Source organism: Pelodiscus sinensis, chromosome 2 (assembly GCF_049634645.1).
Source record: "Pelodiscus sinensis isolate JC-2024 chromosome 2, ASM4963464v1, whole genome shotgun sequence".
Taxonomy (NCBI): domain Eukaryota; kingdom Metazoa; phylum Chordata; order Testudines; family Trionychidae; genus Pelodiscus; species Pelodiscus sinensis.
The window spans coordinates 252,597,827-252,618,423 of NC_134712.1; the positions used below are offsets into that span (position 1 = coordinate 252,597,827).

Below are 20,597 nucleotides of genomic sequence, written 5' to 3' on the forward strand. Positions count from 1 at the left end.
AGGGTACGTCTAGACTACCGCGTTTTGTCGACGGAAGTTTTGTCTACAGATACTGTCGACAAAACTTCCGTCGACAAAGAGCGTCCAGACACATTTGAGTTCTGTCGACAAAGCAAGCTGCTTTGTCGACAGAACTCCATAGTCTGGACGCAATGTTACAGGCAATAACACGTTCTGTCGACAGAAGGTGTTATGCCTCGTAAAATGAGGTATACCAGCGTCGACAAAACTGCTGAGTTCTGTCGACGTTATGTCGACAAAACTCAGCGGTAGTGTAGACGCTGGTATAGTTTTGTCGACAAAAGTCCACTTTTGTCGACAAAACTAGGTAGTCTAGACACACCCTCAAGCAATAGCCCTGTTTGCTACCCAGTAAACCTTGCCATGTCTTTCAAATACAGAGCCCTGCAAATCCACAGGTTACGTCCACACTACGAGTTTTCCTCTGCAAAAAACAATGCTAATGAAGGACTCATTTGCATGAGTTGTGATCTCATTTGCATATTTTCTGCCAATCCATTTTTGCACTACTGTTTTTGCGCAAAAACACCAGTGCAAACCAGATTGGCAGAAAATATGCAAATGAGATCAGAACTCATGCAAGTAAGTCCCTCATTAGTATATGTTTTGCAGAGAAAACTTGTAAGCTATGTCTACACTGGCACAATCTTGTGCCAGAAATATGCAAATGAGGCTAAGCATGGAATATTGCTGAGCCTCATTTGCATATCTAAAGAGCCACCATTTTTGCAGAAGCTCTTGCGCAAGGAGCATCTACATTGCCTTCTTGCGCAAAAAAAACCCCTCGTGTAATGCTGTTACGCTGATTATTTTCAGGAATAACGGCATTGTGCAAGAGGGTTTTTCTTGCGCAAGAAGGGGCAATGTAGACACTTCTTCGTGCACAAGAGCCTTTTCCACAAAAATAGCAGCTCATTAGATAAGCAAATTAGGCTCGGCAATATTCCACGTTTAGCCTCACTTACATATTTCTGGTACAAGATCGTGCCAGTGTAGACAAAGCCATAGTGTAGATGTAGCCACAGAGGCAAATATTCACAGCTCATTTTTGCAAATATGGATGCAGATTTTATATCTAGAACCCTGCAAATATCCACTTTATATCCCTGTGTATCCACATCCACAGGTATTAACGCGGATAGCCACAGCTCATTTTTGTGGCTACCTATGTGGATACACATTTTTTAATCAGCATGGGGCACTACTTATATGCAGAAAAACAGCTGGGCCATGCATTTCTTTTGGCATGTAGGACAAGGAGTTCTGGGGAAGGGGGGAAGAAAAGGTCCAGAGCCCCACAGCTAGTGAGCACTAAGACAACTATTAAGAGTAGGTATGTCAAATTAGGGTTAAACAGTTAACGGGTTTAAACAAAATGTTTAACCAGTTAATTGTGAACCCACCTGCTAGGGCCTGCTCCAACCTATATAGGGCTCAGCGCCACAGGATACTCCAGCCAGGCAGGGCTGAGTCCACTGTGCTGTAGACATGGGCTACTCTAGCTGGACCAGACTCCGGTACGCCACCCCCTCCAGGGACTGTCAATGCTGGTGTCTGGCCTGCATCCTGCCTGCCCCACATAGGGCAGAGCTGCCAGGGCTACCTGGGTCCTGGTTGTCCTGTCTGGTCCCACCACTCATTAGGCCTGATGCTCACCCCGTAACCATGGGCAACCCTAGTCGAGACCCCAAGCAGCAGGCAGGCAATGGGGCTACCAACTGCCTCTGGGGGGTCAGCCGGGCAGCAGCCCACCCCAGGCACTGGGGACAGCCCTGAGAGCCCCCAGGGCGCGCGTGCACCACTCCCCCCACCGGCCCAGGAGACCCCCGGCACAGGGAAGCGGCCGCCTCCGGCTGAGGAGGGGACCGCCCACCCCGCCAGTATCTGAGGGGACCCACGTCCCCCATGCAGAGGGGAGCAGCCACGGAGGCAGGGCTCTTCCCCAGCTCCGCCCACCGGGGCGCAGGCCCTGCGGCGGCCCAGGGGAGAACCAGCGGCCCGGCGCTGGTAGCCACCATCTTAGCTCTCCCCTCACCGGGCCGCGCGCTGCCCGCCGACCCCACGGGCATTTGAGCCGCCCCCTAACCGCCTCTCGGGCGCGAGGCGAGGCGGGAAGTCGCAGCAGCCAATCGGCTCCCTCCTCCCGCCCGCGCGCTTTCCCGGCTGACCAATCTGCGAGCAGAGCGGGACGAAGGGAAAGCGCCTAGACAACCGTGGGGGGAGGGGGAGAAGAAACGATTGTTGGGGACTGACACAAATCGTCCTTAGAAGGCGGGAAGGGCCTGGGGCGAACCATGTAGGAAAGGAGGGAACCATTTCAGAACGGGGGAGGGTGTGCAAATTATTTCAGGGTAGGAAATGAAGAACGGGGTCGGAGCAAACGATTCCAGGGTTAAAAGGGTTGGGACAAACCATTTCAGGGTTAGCAGAGCGCATGCCTGGAGGGGTTGGAGCAAACCATGTCAGGGCTGGGAAGGAAAAGAGGGGGGTGGGGCAAACCAACTTGAGGCCAGCAGGGAGAGCTTGGAGGTTGGGAGGCAAACTGTTTCAGGGTTAGAAGAGGGTATGTTGGGGCAAACCATTTCTGGGTTTGAAAAGTGTGGGGAGAGTTGGGGGAAACCATTTCAGGGCTAGAAAAGGGGGAGTTGGGGCAAACCATTTCAGAGCTGGAAGGGAGTGCAGGAGAAGTTGGGGGTAAACCATGTCAGGGCTGGGAAGGATAAGAAGAGCGTGCCCTACACACAGGGGGCTCGTCTACACTGGCCCCTTTTCCGAAACGGGCATGGTAATTTCAGAGATCGTAACAGGGAAATCCGCGGGGGATTTAAATATCCCCCGCGGCATTTAAATAAAAATGTCCGCAGTTTTTTTCCGGCTTTCAGAAAAGCCGGAAAAGAGCGTCTACACTGGCCCCGATCCTCCGGAAAAAGCGCCCTTTTCCGGAGGCTCTTATTCCTACTTTGAAGTAGGAATAAGAGCCTCCGGAAAAGGGCGCTTTTTCCGGAGGATCGGGGCCAGTGTAGACGCTCTTTTCCGGCTTTTCTGAAAGCCGGAAAAAAGCGGCGGACATTTTTCTTTAAATGCCACGGGGGATATTTAAATCCCCTGCGGATTTCCCTACTACGATAGTTGAAATTAACATGCCCCTTCCGGAAAAGGGGCCAGTGTAGACGTAGCCAGGTGCAGGGGTTGGGCTATGCAATGGGCCTTGTTTCCACAGCCAGCTCCAGCACTGGTGGTGCCCAGCTCTGTACCCAATGCAATATTAGAGGCCCAGTCCCAGCAGCTACTGGCAGCATCCCCAAGCTACCGCTGAATTTGCAATTCTCAAGTTATCTGGGAAATTCTATAATCATTAAATTCCCAGGAGCTTTTTCATTAAAACTAGTAGAGGTCGATGTCCATATTCAAATCAGATACGAGTGCATTGTGGCAGACCCCAAGCACTACCCCAGGGGAGTTTTTGTTATATTTTTCTCCAACGTGGACGTACTTGAGCTTAACATTTGCCAGAATTTAATAGAAAAACAATGTATTTCTCCTTAGCATCCCTTTCAAAGATGGCTGCTCTATTTAGTCTGAAATGTCCCCAGAATGTTTAATCCATACCCCTGATCACAGATAACTAGCATGGAAAATTTTGTGCTAGATAGTTTAGCAGAGTTAAAAGAAACTGAAAACAGTGTCTCAGGGCATCTCTACACTAGGAAATTATTTCAAAATAACTATTTCAGGAGTTATGATGCTGAATTTAGTTAAGTATCAGAAGGGCAGCTGTATTAGTCTGGGTCTGCAAAAGCGACAAGGAGCCCTGTAGCACTATAGGACTCCTTGTCATTATTTCCTAAGGAAAGCAGGAATACAGATTTCAAAATAACCTGCCCCTTATTTCAAAATGGGTGTGGTAGTGTGGATGTTCTGCTTATTTCAAAATAAGGGGGAGGGTTATTTCAAAATAACTCTCTAGTGTAGACCAGGGCTTATAGTGGAACACATTGATCAACCTTAATGATAGGTGATGCTATCAGCCCTATGTTTTAGTAGCAGTGTGTGCTCGCAGTGATGTGATTTTCTCTGTGCTGGGTATTTTTCTTAATTTTTGACAAGATTAGTCATTGAAAGACTTAGTAAGAACACATCAAACCTTTTAGTTCATGTGAAAAACAGTCTGGGGGAGGGAGGGAAAAGTTCAGTGGTTATTTTCCATTTTTTGACAGGTAAAATTTAAGTACATATCATGCCTCCACACATTCCAAAAGTCCTCTACAGTAATTCTACATTTAACACTATAGATGCGTTTCTGAAAATGTTAGTTCTAAGCGAAAACGTTCTATGCAGGATCAATTTTTCCATTAAAAATAATGGAAAAGGTGGGGGTTGTGTTTCAGGTGGTGGTGGCGGCAAAGTCAATTTTGTGTTGGTGCTGGGTTGTCAATATCAGCATTAGATATCTAGCAACACAAGTTGCTGTGGTTTGTTAAAACACAAAGATAAACATGTGAGTGAGTGGAGGAGGACTGTGACCACATGTATTCATCTACTCATGAGAATTACCACTGTTTTCACCAACTTATACCGCCACACGAAGTAGTCTGCCACTTGATTATTTTCGTGTTATTTCAGGGATTGTCGTGTTATTCGAAAAATGTTCCCTAAAAATAAAATCATGCTATTGTGAAAACGTGTTAAGCGAGCACATGTTAAACGAGTAATTATTGTATTTCATCTCAGCTTAATAACTTAAGATGAATTACATTTACTCTACTATTGACCACCTGCAAGTTGTGTTTCAATGAAACCTCATAACAAGCAAAATCATTTTTGCTAATTGTGATGCTAATTGGAATTTGCTTCCAAGCATGTGCACACATCTAACTAAAAGTAGTTGGATTTTCAGAGGTGCTGAACACACACATAGCTTCCTTTGATACCAGGGGGCATTGCTTAACACCTGATAGTCAAGCCATTTTCAGTTTGGTGCCTCTTATGCATTTGTGTTTAATGTTAGGCATTCACATTTGAAAACTGTGATCCCTGTTTATAAAACAAACCCAGCCCTTGGTAACATAAAAGCCTGTCAAATGTTAAGAGACAATAAGAAATCTGTGTGTAGATGAAAAGATAGCTACAGCTCCCCTGAAATGAATAGACAATATTTATTCATGATGCATATACAGAAGCACAGTAACTATTCTGAGAAGAACTTGTGCCATTAGTAGCAGAGGAAAAAGCTTTTCTTGACAAAACAGCATAAACATTTCTACATAGTAGCTCCTTTGATACATTCAGATAATCCAGAAAGTCTAATTTCTTTAGATTAAGCTTCAAAACGAAAACTCATATCACCAACCTAAGAACAGACTGACTGAGGAAACTTATATAACCTAAAAGAGGCAGCTCTAAAAAGACTCTTCAGAGACTCATTCCTATGTCAGTACATAGCCAAGCGATTCTAAACTAAACTACAATGGAGACCTTTTTCCAGTTTCTTCCTTTGTGGCTAAATAGCCACGCATTATTTATGTATCACACCGATGGATTTAATGACAAGATTTCTACCCTACTTTCAATAAAATACAGGGATTATTATTTGACTAAGTTTATTTGACCAAGTTTGAAGTACTTTTTGGAAATTGATCTCTCACTTAATAGGTAAAGAAGAAGGTGCCCAGTTTTTTTCATTTCAAGCTGCACCACTTTTTTTTTTTTTTTAAATTTAACGCCAGAAAACAGTGTTCAACTTTTGCTGACTTTATAAACAATTTTATGTAACAGGCTAAACTGGATTTCTGTTACATTGGACAACTCGGAGTACTTCTGCATAACAGTACGGGTTGAACCTCTCTCGTCCAGGACTCTGTGGTCCAGCAACATCTGTGGTCCAGCAGGACGATGGATGTTGCTAAACCAGAGAGCCCTGGTCACAGAGGTTGGGAGTGGCTGGGAGCAGAGCTGGTCTGGTTGGTAGCAGCCCGCACAGCCAGTGACTTCGGGTAGAGAGTCCCAAGAGATACTGACGCCCCATAGGGAGTAGGGGCAGGGAGCCCTAAAAGTGGCTGCCGCCTTATATAGGGCCAGGTGGCTGGGGACCCAGGAGCAGCTGCCACCCTGCGTGGGGCCAGGGGCAGAGAGCAGAGCCCTGTGAGTGGGCTGGGGCAGCAGAGCCAGACAGTGGGCCAGAGATCAGGCCTCTGGGCTCTCCCAGGGCAGCAGCAAGAAGGGAAGCCCTGAGAGAGCCCAGACACCTGATTGCCCTTGGTCTGGCAAATTCCCTTGTTTGGGACCACTCGGGTCCTGAGAGTGCCGAACCAGGGAGGTTCAACCTGTACACTAAGCAAGGCCTTCTCCTTAGTCCCTGCTGCTGGCTCTTACTGGGGGTTTCTCTAGCCACGTTACTTCCTGAGTACTCAAACCTGTACCCAATAATCTGGCTGCTGCTACTTCATGTTGGCTATTGCTGATTCTTCCATCTTTGCATTTCTTTGCCTCTCCCCCTCTCATTGTGGTTAGAGAAGCTTGGGTGGAATATTTCAAACGGGAGCTGCCAAACATTTTAAGAACAAAATAAAATACCTTATTTCACAATGATGATTAGATTTTGACCCTTCAATGTAACTGAAGAATACTGGGATAACTTCTATCATTGAGAAGGAGTCCTTTCATCGTTTATAGTCCCAATTCCTTTTGCATCTTAAAAGATGCTTTTATTTTGGTATATTTAGCACATGTGATATTACTTCACTAAGGTTTTAAGAGCAGATTAGACAAACATCTATCAGGGACGGTCTCAATAGTATTTAATCCTGCTCAGTGCAGGGAACTGGACTAGGTGACCCACTGAGGTCTCTTCTGGCCCTACATTTCTATCATTCTCTCAATTTTCTTATACCCAAAGGCATTTTAGTTTTGCAGTATCAGAACAATGCTTGTCAGGCAAATATGGCACTGATCCTACACTGTTAATAGGACAAGTGTTCTAGATCAAAGCTAGTTAAAAACACAGGTGGCCATAGAGGAGGAGGCAGAACAGTAGCCAAGAGATTGCAGATAGCGCATTGCTTGGCAGCCGCAGGGAACACTTAACCCCTTTAAATAGGAGCAGTTGCTCCAGTTCCCAGGCAGTGCGCTATCAGTGCCAGAGCTGTGAGCCCTCTTAACTGTTTCTATTGAAAGGGCTGGCGCCTCCCAGACAGCTGCGTTGCCTGGCAGCCACAAGCCCTTTAAACAGAAGCAATTGAAAGGGCTGGCAGCCGTGGCACCATACTAGCCGGTTGCCTAGGAGCAAGGGACTCGCAAGCCCTTGCAACTGCTTCTATTTAAAGGGCTCGTGCCTTCCCCGTGGCTCCCAGGCAACAGTCCCAGAGAAGGCTCAAGCCCTTTAAACAGAAGAAGTTGAAAGACCTTGCACGTTCCCGGCTCCCAGGCAACGCACTAGCAGCGAGGCCTGGAGCAGTGATCTCTTTCAATAGCAGACATGCCTGGGAGCTGCAGGAGAGGCGTTATTTTATGTAGGTGTTCTTGGTATCTTTATTTAGGCTTGTCTACAACAAAGTTCTGCTCTTTTAACTATAAACTATACTAGTGTATCAAGCTCCTCCTCACAGATCCTTTTAGGCCTGGTCTACAGTAGAAAGTTTGGGGAGCTGAGAGTGTCGGTGGAGGAGGTTGTGACCTGGGGGAGGATTAGAGTGCAGGGTCCAGGGAGGAGGTATGAGTGTGTGAAAGGATTCTGGCCTGGGAGACGGATGTAGGAGCAGGGGCAGGATCTGGGAGGGAGTTGTGACCTGTGGTGGGGGGAGGAGGGCTCAGAGAGTTTGGGTGGTGACCTGGGATGGAGTATTGGGGTTCAGGGTCCATTCTGGCCTGGGGGAGAGGCATAGGAGGGGGTGCAGGAGAGATTGGGGTGCCAGAGGAGGGCTCTGGCCAGGAGGCACTTACCTAAGCAGCTCCCAGCCAGCAGGACTCAAGCAGGCTTCCCTGCCTGCCAACAGCCCCCAGCTGGCTATTCCATGTGGCTAGCTGCACTGTGCGGGAGGAGGCAACTTTGCACACTGCCCCTATCCAAACCAAATGTCTCAGCTCCTATTGGCCAGAAGCCAACCAATGAGAGTTGAGATTTTTCTGGGCGTGGGTTCAACACACCAAACCTCCCCCTCTCCCCACAATGCAGAGGGCCACAGGGAGCAGCCAGCTGATTTGAGCAGCACTGCTCTATGCTGCAGGGGTGGGTGGGCTGGATTAAAAGGCTTGGAGGGCCAGATCCAGCCCCCGGGCCGTATCATGCTCACCCCTGCTGTAAAGTATGGGGAAGGCATCTTTACACAAGTATAATTGGTGCAAACGAGGGGTTGTACCAGTATAACGATTTCAGTAAAATATCACATCTCTTTATGAAATCGTTATACTGGTACAAACCCTGCTTGGAGACCAGGCCTTTATAACCAGTATCCTGGCCAGGGCAGGGCACCTCTGAGTGCACTTGATTATTGTGCTTCGTCTGCTGACCTTGCAGCCGTAAAGTACATGGAGATTTTACAGCCTCTGCATACATTGCTCAGCCATGAGGTCAGGTATTAAAAGAAAAAAAAATCTTATTTCAAGCACCGAGAACAATCCATTCCTCTTCCTTTAGAGACCATGAACAGGAATGCAAACAAAAAGTCCTCAATCAGCAGTCTAGGAGAGTGCAGAAAGCCCGATGCAGGGAACTTTCACAGTGAATATTTTAGGCAGAGAGTAGCAAAGCCACAGACTGTTGAAAGAAACAGGTAGTGTGCTCCTATTGGAAAGCCTGCAATCCCACAGAAGTATTCCTGACATAAAAACATTGGACACATACTGCGATAAAATTCCTATTCCCACCTCCCCTTTCAGCATATACAGCACTGTGTACAGAATAAGTTTTGATCCACCCAAGGGAGGGCAAGGAAATACTCAGCACGACCCAGAAGAACTCAAATAAACACAGTGTGCCTCCCACAGAGCAGGGGCTAAATTCCTTGGTCGCCATTCCTTAATATCCTTCATCCACCCTAAGCTCATCCCTCTGCCCTGGAGAGGCTCTTCAAGATATATGTCACCATCCACTGTGTCGAGAGGGGAAACCAAAAAGGCTCAACCCATAGCTGGGGAGCAGTGTCTCTGTGATAGACTCCTCTGTGGTCCATGGTAGGGATGTAAGCAACTAGCTGATAAGCAGACGTTTATTGGACAGTCAACTAGTGATGCAACTAGTTGCTCCCCTCTACCCCTACTTGCTGCCTCTATCAGAGGGTATGTCTACACTACCACCCTAGTTCGTACTAGGGTGGTTAATGTAAGCATCCGAAGTTGCAAATGAAGCCCGGGATTTAAATATCCCGGGCTTCATTTGCATCTTGCCGGGCACCGCCATTTTTAAATGCCCGTTAGTGCGGACTCCGTGCCCATGGCTACACGCGGCATGGAGTAGGTAGTTCGGATTAGGCTCTCTATTCCAAACTACCGTTACTCCTCGTGGCTCTCTCGGAACGAGGTGTACCAGTAGTTCGGAATAGAGAGCCTAATCCGAACTACCTACTCCGTGCCGCGTGTAGCCGCGGGCACGGAGTCCGCACTAACGGGCATTTAAAAATGGCGGCGCCCGGCAAGATGCAAATGAAGCCCAGGATATTTAAATCCCGGGCTTCATTTGCAACTTCGGATGCCTACATTAACCACCCTAGTTTGAACTACGGTGGTAGTGTAGACATACCCAGAGAGAGGCAGCAAGAGTGGGGAGCAGGAGCCAGTGCTGGGGGGAAGCCAGCTTAAAAGCCAATTATCCCCAGCACCATCCTCGCAGGGGACAGGTTGAAGTAGAGGCACAGTGGAAACGGTGCAAGGGGGACTCAAGCAGTCTCCATTTGCACTGCTTCTGCTGCAATTCTGCCTTTGAAATATACAAGAGCCTCACCAGAGCTCGCGCGGGGCCAGCGGGGGACTCCCCCGCTAGCCCCCTGCTCGCTTCTGCTTTTAAAATGTGTAAGTGCCCCAGCAGGCCTCTTGCTACAGTTCAAAGGCGGAGGCGCCCTTGTAGACTAATTAAATAGTCAATGGCAAGCCCATCAACTATTCAATTAGTTAATTAATCTAAATTTAACATCCCTAATCCATGAAAGTCCTTCCCTGTAAGGCTGTGGGATCTCAGTTTTGGGTGAGCTAACCAGCTAGTGGAAACTGATAGAGACATTTCTGTACCATGCAAATGTCCACGGGACTGATACAGCAATAACCGGCCTGTCTTCACTGTCTGTCGGAGATGGAAGTAAGGTACAGGTCACAGAGGGAGAGGGCAGGCCACAAGAGCGCTGTGGCCGACTCAAGGATTTTCAGGGATGGAGCCTCATTGCCTAGCACAGCCCACAGTCTCCTTAATCTCTTGCCCCATACTCCCCTCCCTTACAGGAGGGCATGCAGGAGAAATTCCGCAAGACGAACTGTACAGATTTTGCTGAATACTTCTCTGCTCTCCTACAGGCTTCTCCACTCGGCCCTTGTTTGGCCCAGCTCCCAAGGACCCTTCTGTAATACACCCTGCCCAGGGGCTGCAAATAAAAGACGAAAGACAAAAGGAAAACATGATGAAAGGGAGTGAAGGAGCACATGAATTTCCCCAAGCCTAAAGTTTTAAAGTAAGGCAGATGCGCCATAGAGGGTTCCTTATTTATTGGTTGGTAGTTTTTGGCCACCAGTTAGGTACAGCTGCAGTAAGGGTCACATTAGCGTCGCCTGGTAAACTGATACGAAGTGGCTCATTTATGTTAGCTAATCGCAGCAAAGCTATGCCAAGTTCATCTCCACCAGCCCGGTACTTGCCAGCTGACTTTCCTGACTCAGTTAAGATTGCAGCACCCTCAGGAATGCTTCCCAATGGCAGAGGAGCTGAAAGCTGCACGGGTAACAGGCGTTTGCGGATGACACCTGTGTGGTGGGTCCTAGCTGTTAACTCCTGCCCAATATAACAGCCTTTGGTAAAACTGATGCCATTCATGTAGGCCAGGTTGGATTCCAGTGGTAAGGCTACTCCTGGGGGGATGTCATTTACGCCTTCAGCTATTCCTGGGGGAAAAAATAGAAGCAACTGGTAAGTTCTGTCAGGCTCTCACAGTTTATAGCACTTTTAGCATCTATCTTGCTCTCTGTAAACTGTACTTAAAAAAATGAGTAGAAATAATGTGAAGTTATTGTTTTTTCAGTACTTTGGTTAGAGGCCCAAGTTGAAATCACTAGTCACAAAGGTTAGCAAAGGCTGATTGAAAAGGTGAAACAAAAATCTGATCTATTGATGTTTTGAGCACACACACAAGCTCCCTCTCCCCCCTTGTACGCTCCCGTGTAGCCACTGACATTTTCAGTGGTTATGCAATTACATACTTAAACACATTTTAACATCCCTAGTGAATACATGCCCTAAGACAGGCTGTGATCCTGCAATCTGATCTGGAAGGACAGACCTCGCTCATAAAGTTTAAGGCCAGAATTAGATCAGCTACTCTGACCTCCTGTAGATCACAGGTCATGAAGGTTTCACCATGTTACCCTGGTATTGCTCCCAATAACTTCTGTTTGGCTAAAATTTATCTTCCCAAAAGACATCCAGACTTGCTATGAAGATGGCAAGAGTTGGAGAATCCAGCATTTTCTATGGTAGCTGGTTTCAGTGACTAATCACCCTCCTTCACTACTCGCTATTAAGTGTGTCCCTTATCTCTGATTTTGTCAAACTGGTTTCAGCTTCCAGCCACTGATTCACAATATGCCTTTCTCTACTAAATTACAGAGCCCATTAGTACCTGGCATTTCCTCCCCATGAAAATACTTATAATCAGGTCACCTCTCCATCTTCTTGTTTGATAAGCTAAACAGACTGAGCTCTAGGTCTCTTATTAGAGGACATTTTCTCCAGTTCTCAGATCATGTTTATGGCTCTTTTTTGGACATCCGTATTCCCATGCTGGTCTCACAACTGCCAGATACAGAGGCAAAAATCACCTCTCCACTCTTACTCGCTACTCCTCCTTACACTAAGGATCATATTACTCCTTTTGCTAGTGTCACACTTGGGCTATGTCTACATTGGCATGATTTTGCGCAAAAGCAGCTGCTTTTGCGCAAAAAACATGCTACCTGTCTACACTGGCGGGGAGTTCTTGCGCAAGAACACTGACGTTCTTATGTGTGAAATCATTGCTTCTTGCGCAAGAACTATGATGCTCCCGCTCAGGAATAAGCCCTCTTGCACAACTGTTCTTGCGCAAGAAGCCAGTGTAGACAGACAACATGAATTTCAAGCGCAAGAAAGCCTGGTGGCTAAAATGACCATTAGAGCTTTCTTGCGCAAGAGAGCGTCTACACTGGCACGGATGCTCTTGCGCAAAAGCACATCTTCTGCGGAAAGGCACATGCCAGTGTAGACGCTCTCTTGCGCAAATACTTTAACCCAAGAACTCTTGCGTTAAAGAGCATTTGTGCAAGATCATGCCAATGTAGACATAGCCTTGCAGCCCAGGTATCTTGCTTGTCTACTATGATCCCTAGAAATACTGCTAACCAAGATACAGTCTCCCATTTTGGAAGGATGGCTTACATTTCCTGTCCTTAGATGTATGACATTGCATTTGGCTGTTTTAAAATGCCTTTTGTTTGTATGTGCCAAGTTTCCAAGCTCTCCAGACCCAGTCTGAATGACTGCCCTGTCCTCATCATTATTTATCTCTGTCAATCCTTGTGTCGGCCAATGATTTTATATTTACTTCCAGATCACGGATAAAAAGTGTGCATGAACATCAGGCTTAGCACCAATTCCTGTAGAATCCAACTAGTGCCAAGCCCGCTTAGTGATGATTCTCCTTTGACAAGTACGTTGAAATCTGTCCGCTTCTTATGTTTGAAGCCCTTTAATTAGTGCTTTACTGACATTTTGCAGAACTTATTTTTCTAAATCAGAATACTGTACAATACTACGTCAATCCCCTTACAAAAGTCATTTATGTTGTCAGAAAGGAGAACATACTAACATTTCCACAAAGCTGTTAACTAAATTTGATGGTTTTTATATTGCTGCATGTCCAGATTTGACTGGCATTAATTATATTCCTATCCTTTTATTCTTCCATCAGTGGAATCCTATTTCAAATTTTCCATTTATTTGTCTAGGCTTTGTTAGGTTAACCGGCCTATAGTTACACAAGTCATCTTGGGAGCCCTCCCTGAATATGGACATCACATCTACAGATCTTCTGGAATTTCCATGGCATTCCAAAATTAATTAAAAATTAACACTAATAGTCCAAAAAGCATCTCACCCAGCTCTTAAGACCCTTGAGTTCAAGTTATCTAGGCTGTTAGTAATTCAGGAGGATGTTAAACATCATCCACTAGATATTAATAGAATGGAAAGTACTTCATCATTCTTACATGATATAAGTACGTCATTCTGCTTCTTTCCAAATACAGAGAAAAATATCTATTTTGGCCTTTTCTTTATTGTTATTAATAATTTTACCACCTTTATTTAGTTATGGGCCTATGACAGTCCTTGATTTCTTTTGTTCCTAATACAGTAAAACTCCAGTGGTCCGGCATCCAATGGTCCAGCACTCCTGATGGTCCGGCACCATCTGGAACCCAGAAGTGCTCCAGGCAGCTGGACAATTGGAGCTGCTCTGCCCCCGGCTTTCCCAATTCAGCCACTGCTGAAACTGACCAGCGGGGGGGCAGAGCAGCCCTGCCCCATGCTTCCCAGAGTCAGCCGCTGGTCAGTTTCAGCAGCAGCTGACTAGGGGACGCTGGGGGCAGAGTGGTTGGGGTGCTGCCGGGTTGGTCCCCTAGCGCCGCCCCTCGGCGCTGTGGGACCAACCCGGCAGCAACCCAGCTGCTCTGCCCCGGGCTTCCCGGAGTCAGCCGCTGGTCAGTTTCAGCAGCGGCTGACTTGGGGAAGTCTGGGGCAGAGAAGCTGGGGTGCTGCTAGGTTGGTCCCGCAGCGCCGAGGGGCACATCCCCCGCACTCCACCCCAGACCTTTCATAGCCCCCCTTTCCGATAATCCGGCATATCTGATAATCCGGCACCCCCTGGGTCCTAAAGGTGCCGGATTATCGGAAGTTTAATGTATATTGTAAAATCTCCTTATTGTTTTTAGCCCGGCCAGCCATAGATTCTTCCTTGATTACTTTAACTCCCCTTATTATGTGTACTTCATAACGATATAAATCTGAAGTTATGCATTCCTCCTTTCCCCATTTTATACATAATTAATATCTTCACTCTGCCACTGAACCAGGATATCCTTTTAGCCAAAATTGTCCTTTTTCTTGACTGTGGAATCAGTTTTTTGGCCATCTAATAAAGTATTTTGAATAAAGAATTCTCAATCTTAATTTCACACTTTTCTGTCTAAATTTTCCCTCTCCACTAACTTCATGCATAATTTTCCTCAGCTTTTGGAAATTAACCCTGTGTGTGCGCGCACGCATAAAACTTTCCTCCCTTTGCAACTTCCCGTCCAGGATTAGATGCATCTGATGCCTCACTGGGCTCCCATGGAAGTCACCAGGGCTCTGCATGGACACAATGGTCCACCCACACACGAGATTGCAGTATCAGAGCCTTAGTTACCAACTCAAAGCAAATACACATTGCTTTGATTGTAAATTTCTTTATGAATCCAATCATACATTTTTATTAAACAGGCCACGTTCTGTCTTTTTTCCACAGCAACAGGCAAACAAACATGAAGCACAGTTAATAATCCAAAAATAATCAAAAAGATTCAAGCCACAAAAATGTCAGATCACATGGAAACCGGTAATCCTATGCATGGTCACATCCATTCATGTATTTAAAAACCCAGCAGCTATATACTGTATTAAAAATAGTTATAGCTCCTAAATCAAATTTAGTCTGAAAGTATTAAACGCAAGCTTTTTTTACTACCATGTCAGCAAACACTTTCAGACATCCTACTTATAACTGAAGCACTTATAACTTCTACTAGGATCTTGCATTAGATCTTGAATATGGAGTTCTCATAGTGACAAACATCTCCCTCATTTTCCTAATTCATTAGTGTATAAAACTGAAATCAGCTTTACCTTGTTTGTACCTGTGTCTATGATAATCCCTAATATTTCCAATATGACTTCCAGGGACAATTTCTAGTGGATTTTCCTTTTTCTTTGTAATCAATCTCCAACCCATGACTTCTGCTCTGGGATCAGGAGTTAAAACCAAAGTTTTGTCTGCACATTTATCAAGGATACTGGAAATGTCTCCGGACTGTTCCCCGGGGATGATGGCCCACAAAGAGAGGTCAACGCATGGGACTATGTTTACTTTCCTCCGGATCTTGTACAATTTCAAATGCTTTTGAAGAGAGTCCAGCACCGTGGAGTCACACTCCACCAGGATATTTGGCTCCTCTTCTTGACTTTCATGAAGCCTGAAAAACACATACAAGGTTAAAATAAACAGAAGTAGTAGTATCCCCAGAACCTTAATTACCTTAATCTGGGGCCAAGTCCAATGATACGGAGAATTAATTGAATGCTACTGACACTGGTATGGACAGAACTCCGCCTTTAAAATAACCATGAAATATTTATGCCATACTTTTTTCTGTTTAAAAAAAAAAATCACAAAGAAATCAAGCAAAATGGACATCTAGACTTAGATTTACCAAGTCTCACCAAATCTATCCACCGTATTCTATTATCACAAGGTCAACTCCTGCCTTCAACTCTGTCAATGATGCCAGTCTTGAGCATCCAATTCTCCACTGCTCCAACAAATGTTATATTTTCCCCATTCCTGTCTCCCTTCAATTTTTAGGGAAAAGACTCCCAGTCCCATCCTACCCTCCTTAAAGTCCCTCATCAAAACTCGCTTCCTTCATAATGCGTAGATCAATTTGTACCGTATTTTCCGGCGTATAGGGCGACTGGGCGTATAAGACGACCCCCTATCTTTTTAATTAAAAGATAGGGTTTCATCTTATACCCCAGCGCCCCCCGCCTCCTTTGCTCCCGGTGTCCCTGGTCTGCTGGAGATGGTCCCCAGCAGACCAGAGGCACCGGGAGCAAAGCCGCCAGGAGCGCCTGGGCTGCCCCCCCCCCCCCCGCCGGAGCCCCTCCGCGGCTTTGAAAGCCTCGGGGGAAGCCGGCGGCGGGGCATCCCAGGCGCGCATGGGCTGCCCCCCCGCCGGAGCCCCTCCGCGGCTTTGAAAGCCTCGGGGGAAGCCGGCGGCGGGGCATCCCAGGCGCGCATGGGCTGCCCCCCCTCCGGAGCCCCTCCGCGGCTTTGAAAGCCTCGGGGGAAGCCGGCGGCGGGGCATCCCAGGCGCGCATGGGCTGCCCCCCCGCCGGAGCCCCTCCGCGCCGCCGCGGAGGGGCTCCGGAGGGGGGGCAGCCCATGCGCGCCTGGGATGCCCCGCCGCCGGCTTCCCCCGAGGCTTTCAAAGCCGCGGAGGGGCTCCGGAGGGGGGGCAGCCCATGCGCGCCTGGGATGCCCCGCCGCCGGCTTCCCCCGAGGCTTTCAAAGCCGCGGAGGGGCTCCGGAGGGGGGGCAGCCCATGCGCGCCTGGGATGTCCCGCCGCCGGCTTCCCCCGAGGCTTTCAAAGCCGCGGAGGGGCTCCGGCGGCGGGGCATCCGGCGTACAAGACGACCCCCGATTTTTGGGGGATGTTTTTTAACTTCAGAGGTCGTCTTGTACGCCGGAATATACGGTAATCGGATACTAGCTAGAAAGATGAATGAACTCTGTGATCAGTACTACTGAATAGCTAAGAATTACACATTATGTTAGTTACCCTATTTTCCCTACCTCTATTTTTTTTCAGTGCCTAGCACAATGAAGCCTGATCTACATATGCCTTTTATGTATTATCACAACATAAATGCTAAGTAACAACAACTGAGATGAGAATATCCAAGGTCCAATTTGTCACTGCTTACAATTATGTAGAGGGGTTGTCAAATGTTGCCATTCTACTTTGGCAGCAATTGAAGTCAAGTTTGAAGTCAACAAATATAAATGGCTGCATAAGTGTAAAAAACAGAGCCAATATGTTTGTATATTATCATACAATATTTTTAGAGTTGGTGGTTTTGTACTGTAGTGAGAGATGCATTAGAAACAGGCACCTTATTATTACTTATTTACATTGTCATATTACCTAGAGACACCTACTAGCAATCAAGAGTCCATTGTGCTGGCACTATTTACATTAAATAGGACAAACTACTATGATAAACTGCATGAATAGCTTGAGGGATTATTGTAATACATAAAAAAATAAATATTAGTGACTGGAATTACCTCTGAAGAACAGAACTGAAAGGAGAACAAAACAATACAAATTCATTTAAAAGTGAAAAGATGAGCTCTTTAATCCATCTTTTTTATGAACAAGAAAAGCTATAATAATGCACGTAGTAGGACAAGATACACTGATATGCAGTGTAGGGATATTAAAAAATTAACTGTGTAATTGATAAAAATTCTACCAGTTACGTGATTAACCACTCCCAACGTTTCCGGCTCACACCCCGCAAAGCTGCCAGGGCTACAGGTTCGGCGGGGATCCCATGGAACTGCGAGGAGCCTCATGCAGAGTTTAACCGTTAGTAGTAAGCAATCAGCATCAGCTGGTTGGTTAACCTCTTACATCCCTAATGCAGAGCCCTGTGCAGATCCAAGATTACATATCCGGGTGCGGATACCCAGGGATATAAAGCAAATATCTGCAAATGTGCAGGGCTCTAGATACAAAAAATTTTATCCATATCTGCAAAAATGAGCTTCGGATAGCTGCAACTCTGGGGATGCAGATACCCACAGATTTGCAGGGCTTTCCTGATATAGTCTTGTTCTTGCAGACTCACACATGCACTTTGCCTATTGCAAGTCATCCCATTGATTTCAACACCACTAATGCATCAAGTTGAGCACGTACATAGCTAACGTTGCAGGGCCTGATCTTGCCTGTGCGTAGTTGGCATTAAAAGAGTGTCCCCATTTTTCAAAGGGATTTTTGCCCAACAGAGATTAATAATCAGCCACCATAGTAAACACCAAACAAGGGCAGGTTTGCTTTATATTACGGATGTTAAATATCGGTTAACGGAACAGTCGAGTAACCTCATAAATTTTATCAGTTAGTCCACTATTCTATAGTTCTGGAGGGCGGGGCCAGCAGCCACTGTATCCGAGGCAGCAGCATGGGGTGCCAGGTGGGAGCTGGTCCGCCATGGGATCCAGTTTAAAAACCAGCTCCGTGGCTTTGAAATGCACAGAGCCCCCACTGGGGGCTCTTGTGCATTTCAAAGAAGGCACCCACCTGCAGGCTGGAGTTAGCGGGACTTCCCAATTGGCCCAGGGCTGCAGGCGATGTTCCACATTACTCCTTTGAAACATACAAGAGCCCCAGCGGAAGCTCTTGTGTATTTCAAAGAAGGAATGCAGAAGTGCCTATCGACTAGTCAATGGAAATTCTGTCGACTCGTCACTTAACCGCATTTTAATATCCTTGATTCACACTGCAGCACAAAGGCAGGCCCAGTGACACCATGAGGGTCACACCTTCCACATCAGACCTAGCAAACTCATCACCTCCCCTAGCAAGGCTGGGACTCCCCCTCCAAGCTAGACCATAATGGTCTCTTCCAAATCTCCCTCTCCCCCCCACCCATTGGTCTCACCTGTAAAGGATGAGCTCATATAGGCAGCGGCCCTGCACATTGAGCGCATGCGTGTAGAGCGCGCGAGGCGGGGGCGCGGTCTGAGGTGAGGGAGCCCCGCCCCCCCACAGCAGGCGCATCACGTCATTGGTGAGCAGCCCCTGCAAGAAGGGGCCCGCCTCGGGGCCCTGCACCCGCAGGAGCGCGCGGCCGAGCGGGAAGCAGCGCGCGGGCGGGGGAGGGGCGCCCTCGCTCCGCCACCGCAGCCCCCCGCCCGCCCCGAGCCACAGCGGGCGGCGGCGGAGTAGGCCCGGCGGCGCCGCGCCCGCCCTCCCCAACATGGCGGCCAGAGCGAGACGGAGCCCGTTAGGGCGGCCCGACGGGAGACACCTTTGTAGCCGCCATCTTGCGCGTGTCAGAGCAGGGGGCGGGGCCTCCCATCTCGTGGGACTCGTAGCGCCGCCCGCTGCCCTGGCTGAGTCCTTAACTCCGCCCCTCCATAGCCACGCCCAGTGCCTTGCCGCAGCCTCGCTTTGGAGCGGGGGCGGGGCTTTGGAGCCGGGGGGCGGGGCCTCCAGCTAGATAGGGGAATAGGTAGAGCTTGTCCTGCTGCCCTTGAAGTCCCCGCTGCCCCCTGTGGGGGAGGGGCAGAATCACCTCCTGCACCCCCCCCCCGCAGCATGTGGCCCCAGAGGGCCCTGGCGGCTCCATGGCGCCCTCCCCCCATGGCACAGCACCCCCTGCCTGCAGAGCGCGGGAGAGCGGCGCCGACAGGCGTGTCCTGCCCGAGCCAGCGTGGGGTGAGGCTGCTGCAGCCTGGGCCGCCTGCCAGCCAGTCGTGCCCTTTGGGGAGTGGGGAAACTGAGGCACAGAGCGAGGCGGCTTCTCCTTCCCGCAGCCTGGGCCGCCTGCCAGCCAGTCGTGCCCTTTGGGGAGTGGGGAAACTGAGGCACAGAGCGAGGCGGCTTCTCCTTCCCGCAGCCTGGGCCGCCTGCCAGCCAGTCGTGCCCTTTGGGGAGTGGGGAAACTGAGGCACAGAGCGAGGCGGCTTCTCCTTCCCGCAGCCTGGGCCGCCTGCCAGCCAGTCGTGCCCTTTGGGGAGTGGGGAAACTGAGGCACAGAGCGAGGCGGCTTCTCCTTCCCGCAGCCTGGGCCGCCTGCCAGCCAGTCGTGCCCTTTGGGGAGTGGGGAAACTGAGGCACAGAGCGAGGCGGCTTCTCCTTCCCGCAGCCTGGGCCGCCTGCCAGCCAGTCGTGCCCTTTGGGGAGTGGGGAAACTGAGGCACAGAGCGAGGCGGCTTCTCCTTCCCGCAGCCTGGGCCGCCTGCCAGCCAGTCGTGCCCTTTGGGGAGTGGGGAAACTGAGGCACAGAGCGAGGAGGCTTCTCCTTCCCGCAGCCTGGGCCGCCTGCCAGCCAGTCGTGCCCTTTGGGGAGTGGGGAAACTGAGGCACAGAGCGAGGAGGCTTCTCCTTCCCGCAGCCTGGGCCGCCTGCCAGCCAGTCATGCCCTTTGGGGAGTGGGGAAACTGAGGCACAGAGCGAGGAGGCTTGCTGGAGGTCACCCCACGGACCAGTGACAGAACTAACACGAGAACCAAGGCTCTCCTAAGTCCAAGTGTAGCGCTCCGGCTACTAGGCCCCGAGGACGCACCTTTGTACTAAAACGTGGCACCTTTCGTGGCCCGAACATAGCCTGAACAAAGAGCATCTGCTTGGCTTTCTTTGGATGTGTTTGGGTTTGAAGTAGTCAGGATTAAATTGCAAAACTTGCCCTGATTAGGTGCAGTTCTGACACATATGCATTGGCTGCGTCTAGACTGGCAAGTTTTTCCGCAAAAGCAGCCGCTTTTGTGCAAAAACTTGCCAGCTGTCTACACTGGCC

General features: G+C 48.6%; 1 protein-coding gene across 2 annotated transcripts; it reads right to left on the reverse strand.

Moving 5' to 3' along the window:
* Positions 1 to 9,717: 9,717 nt before the first annotated feature.
* IBA57 (iron-sulfur cluster assembly factor IBA57) lies at positions 9,718 to 19,162 on the reverse strand. Of its 2 annotated transcripts, XM_075922946.1 has the most exons (4): positions 18,738 to 19,162; positions 15,134 to 15,480; positions 10,858 to 11,100; positions 9,718 to 10,586 (listed from the first exon to the last, which is right to left on the reverse strand). In XM_075922946.1, the coding sequence occupies exons 1-4, from the start codon at positions 19,055 to 19,057 to the stop codon at positions 10,513 to 10,515; spliced, it is 984 nt and encodes a 327-aa protein (XP_075779061.1). In that variant the 5' UTR covers positions 19,058 to 19,162; the 3' UTR covers positions 9,718 to 10,512. The 2 variants fall into 2 exon arrangements, with proteins under 2 accessions (XP_075779061.1, XP_014432387.2); XM_014576901.2 differs by lacking the exon at positions 9,718 to 10,586 and having other exon boundaries at positions 10,693 to 11,100; positions 18,738 to 19,161.
* Positions 19,163 to 20,597: the final 1,435 nt, after the last annotated feature.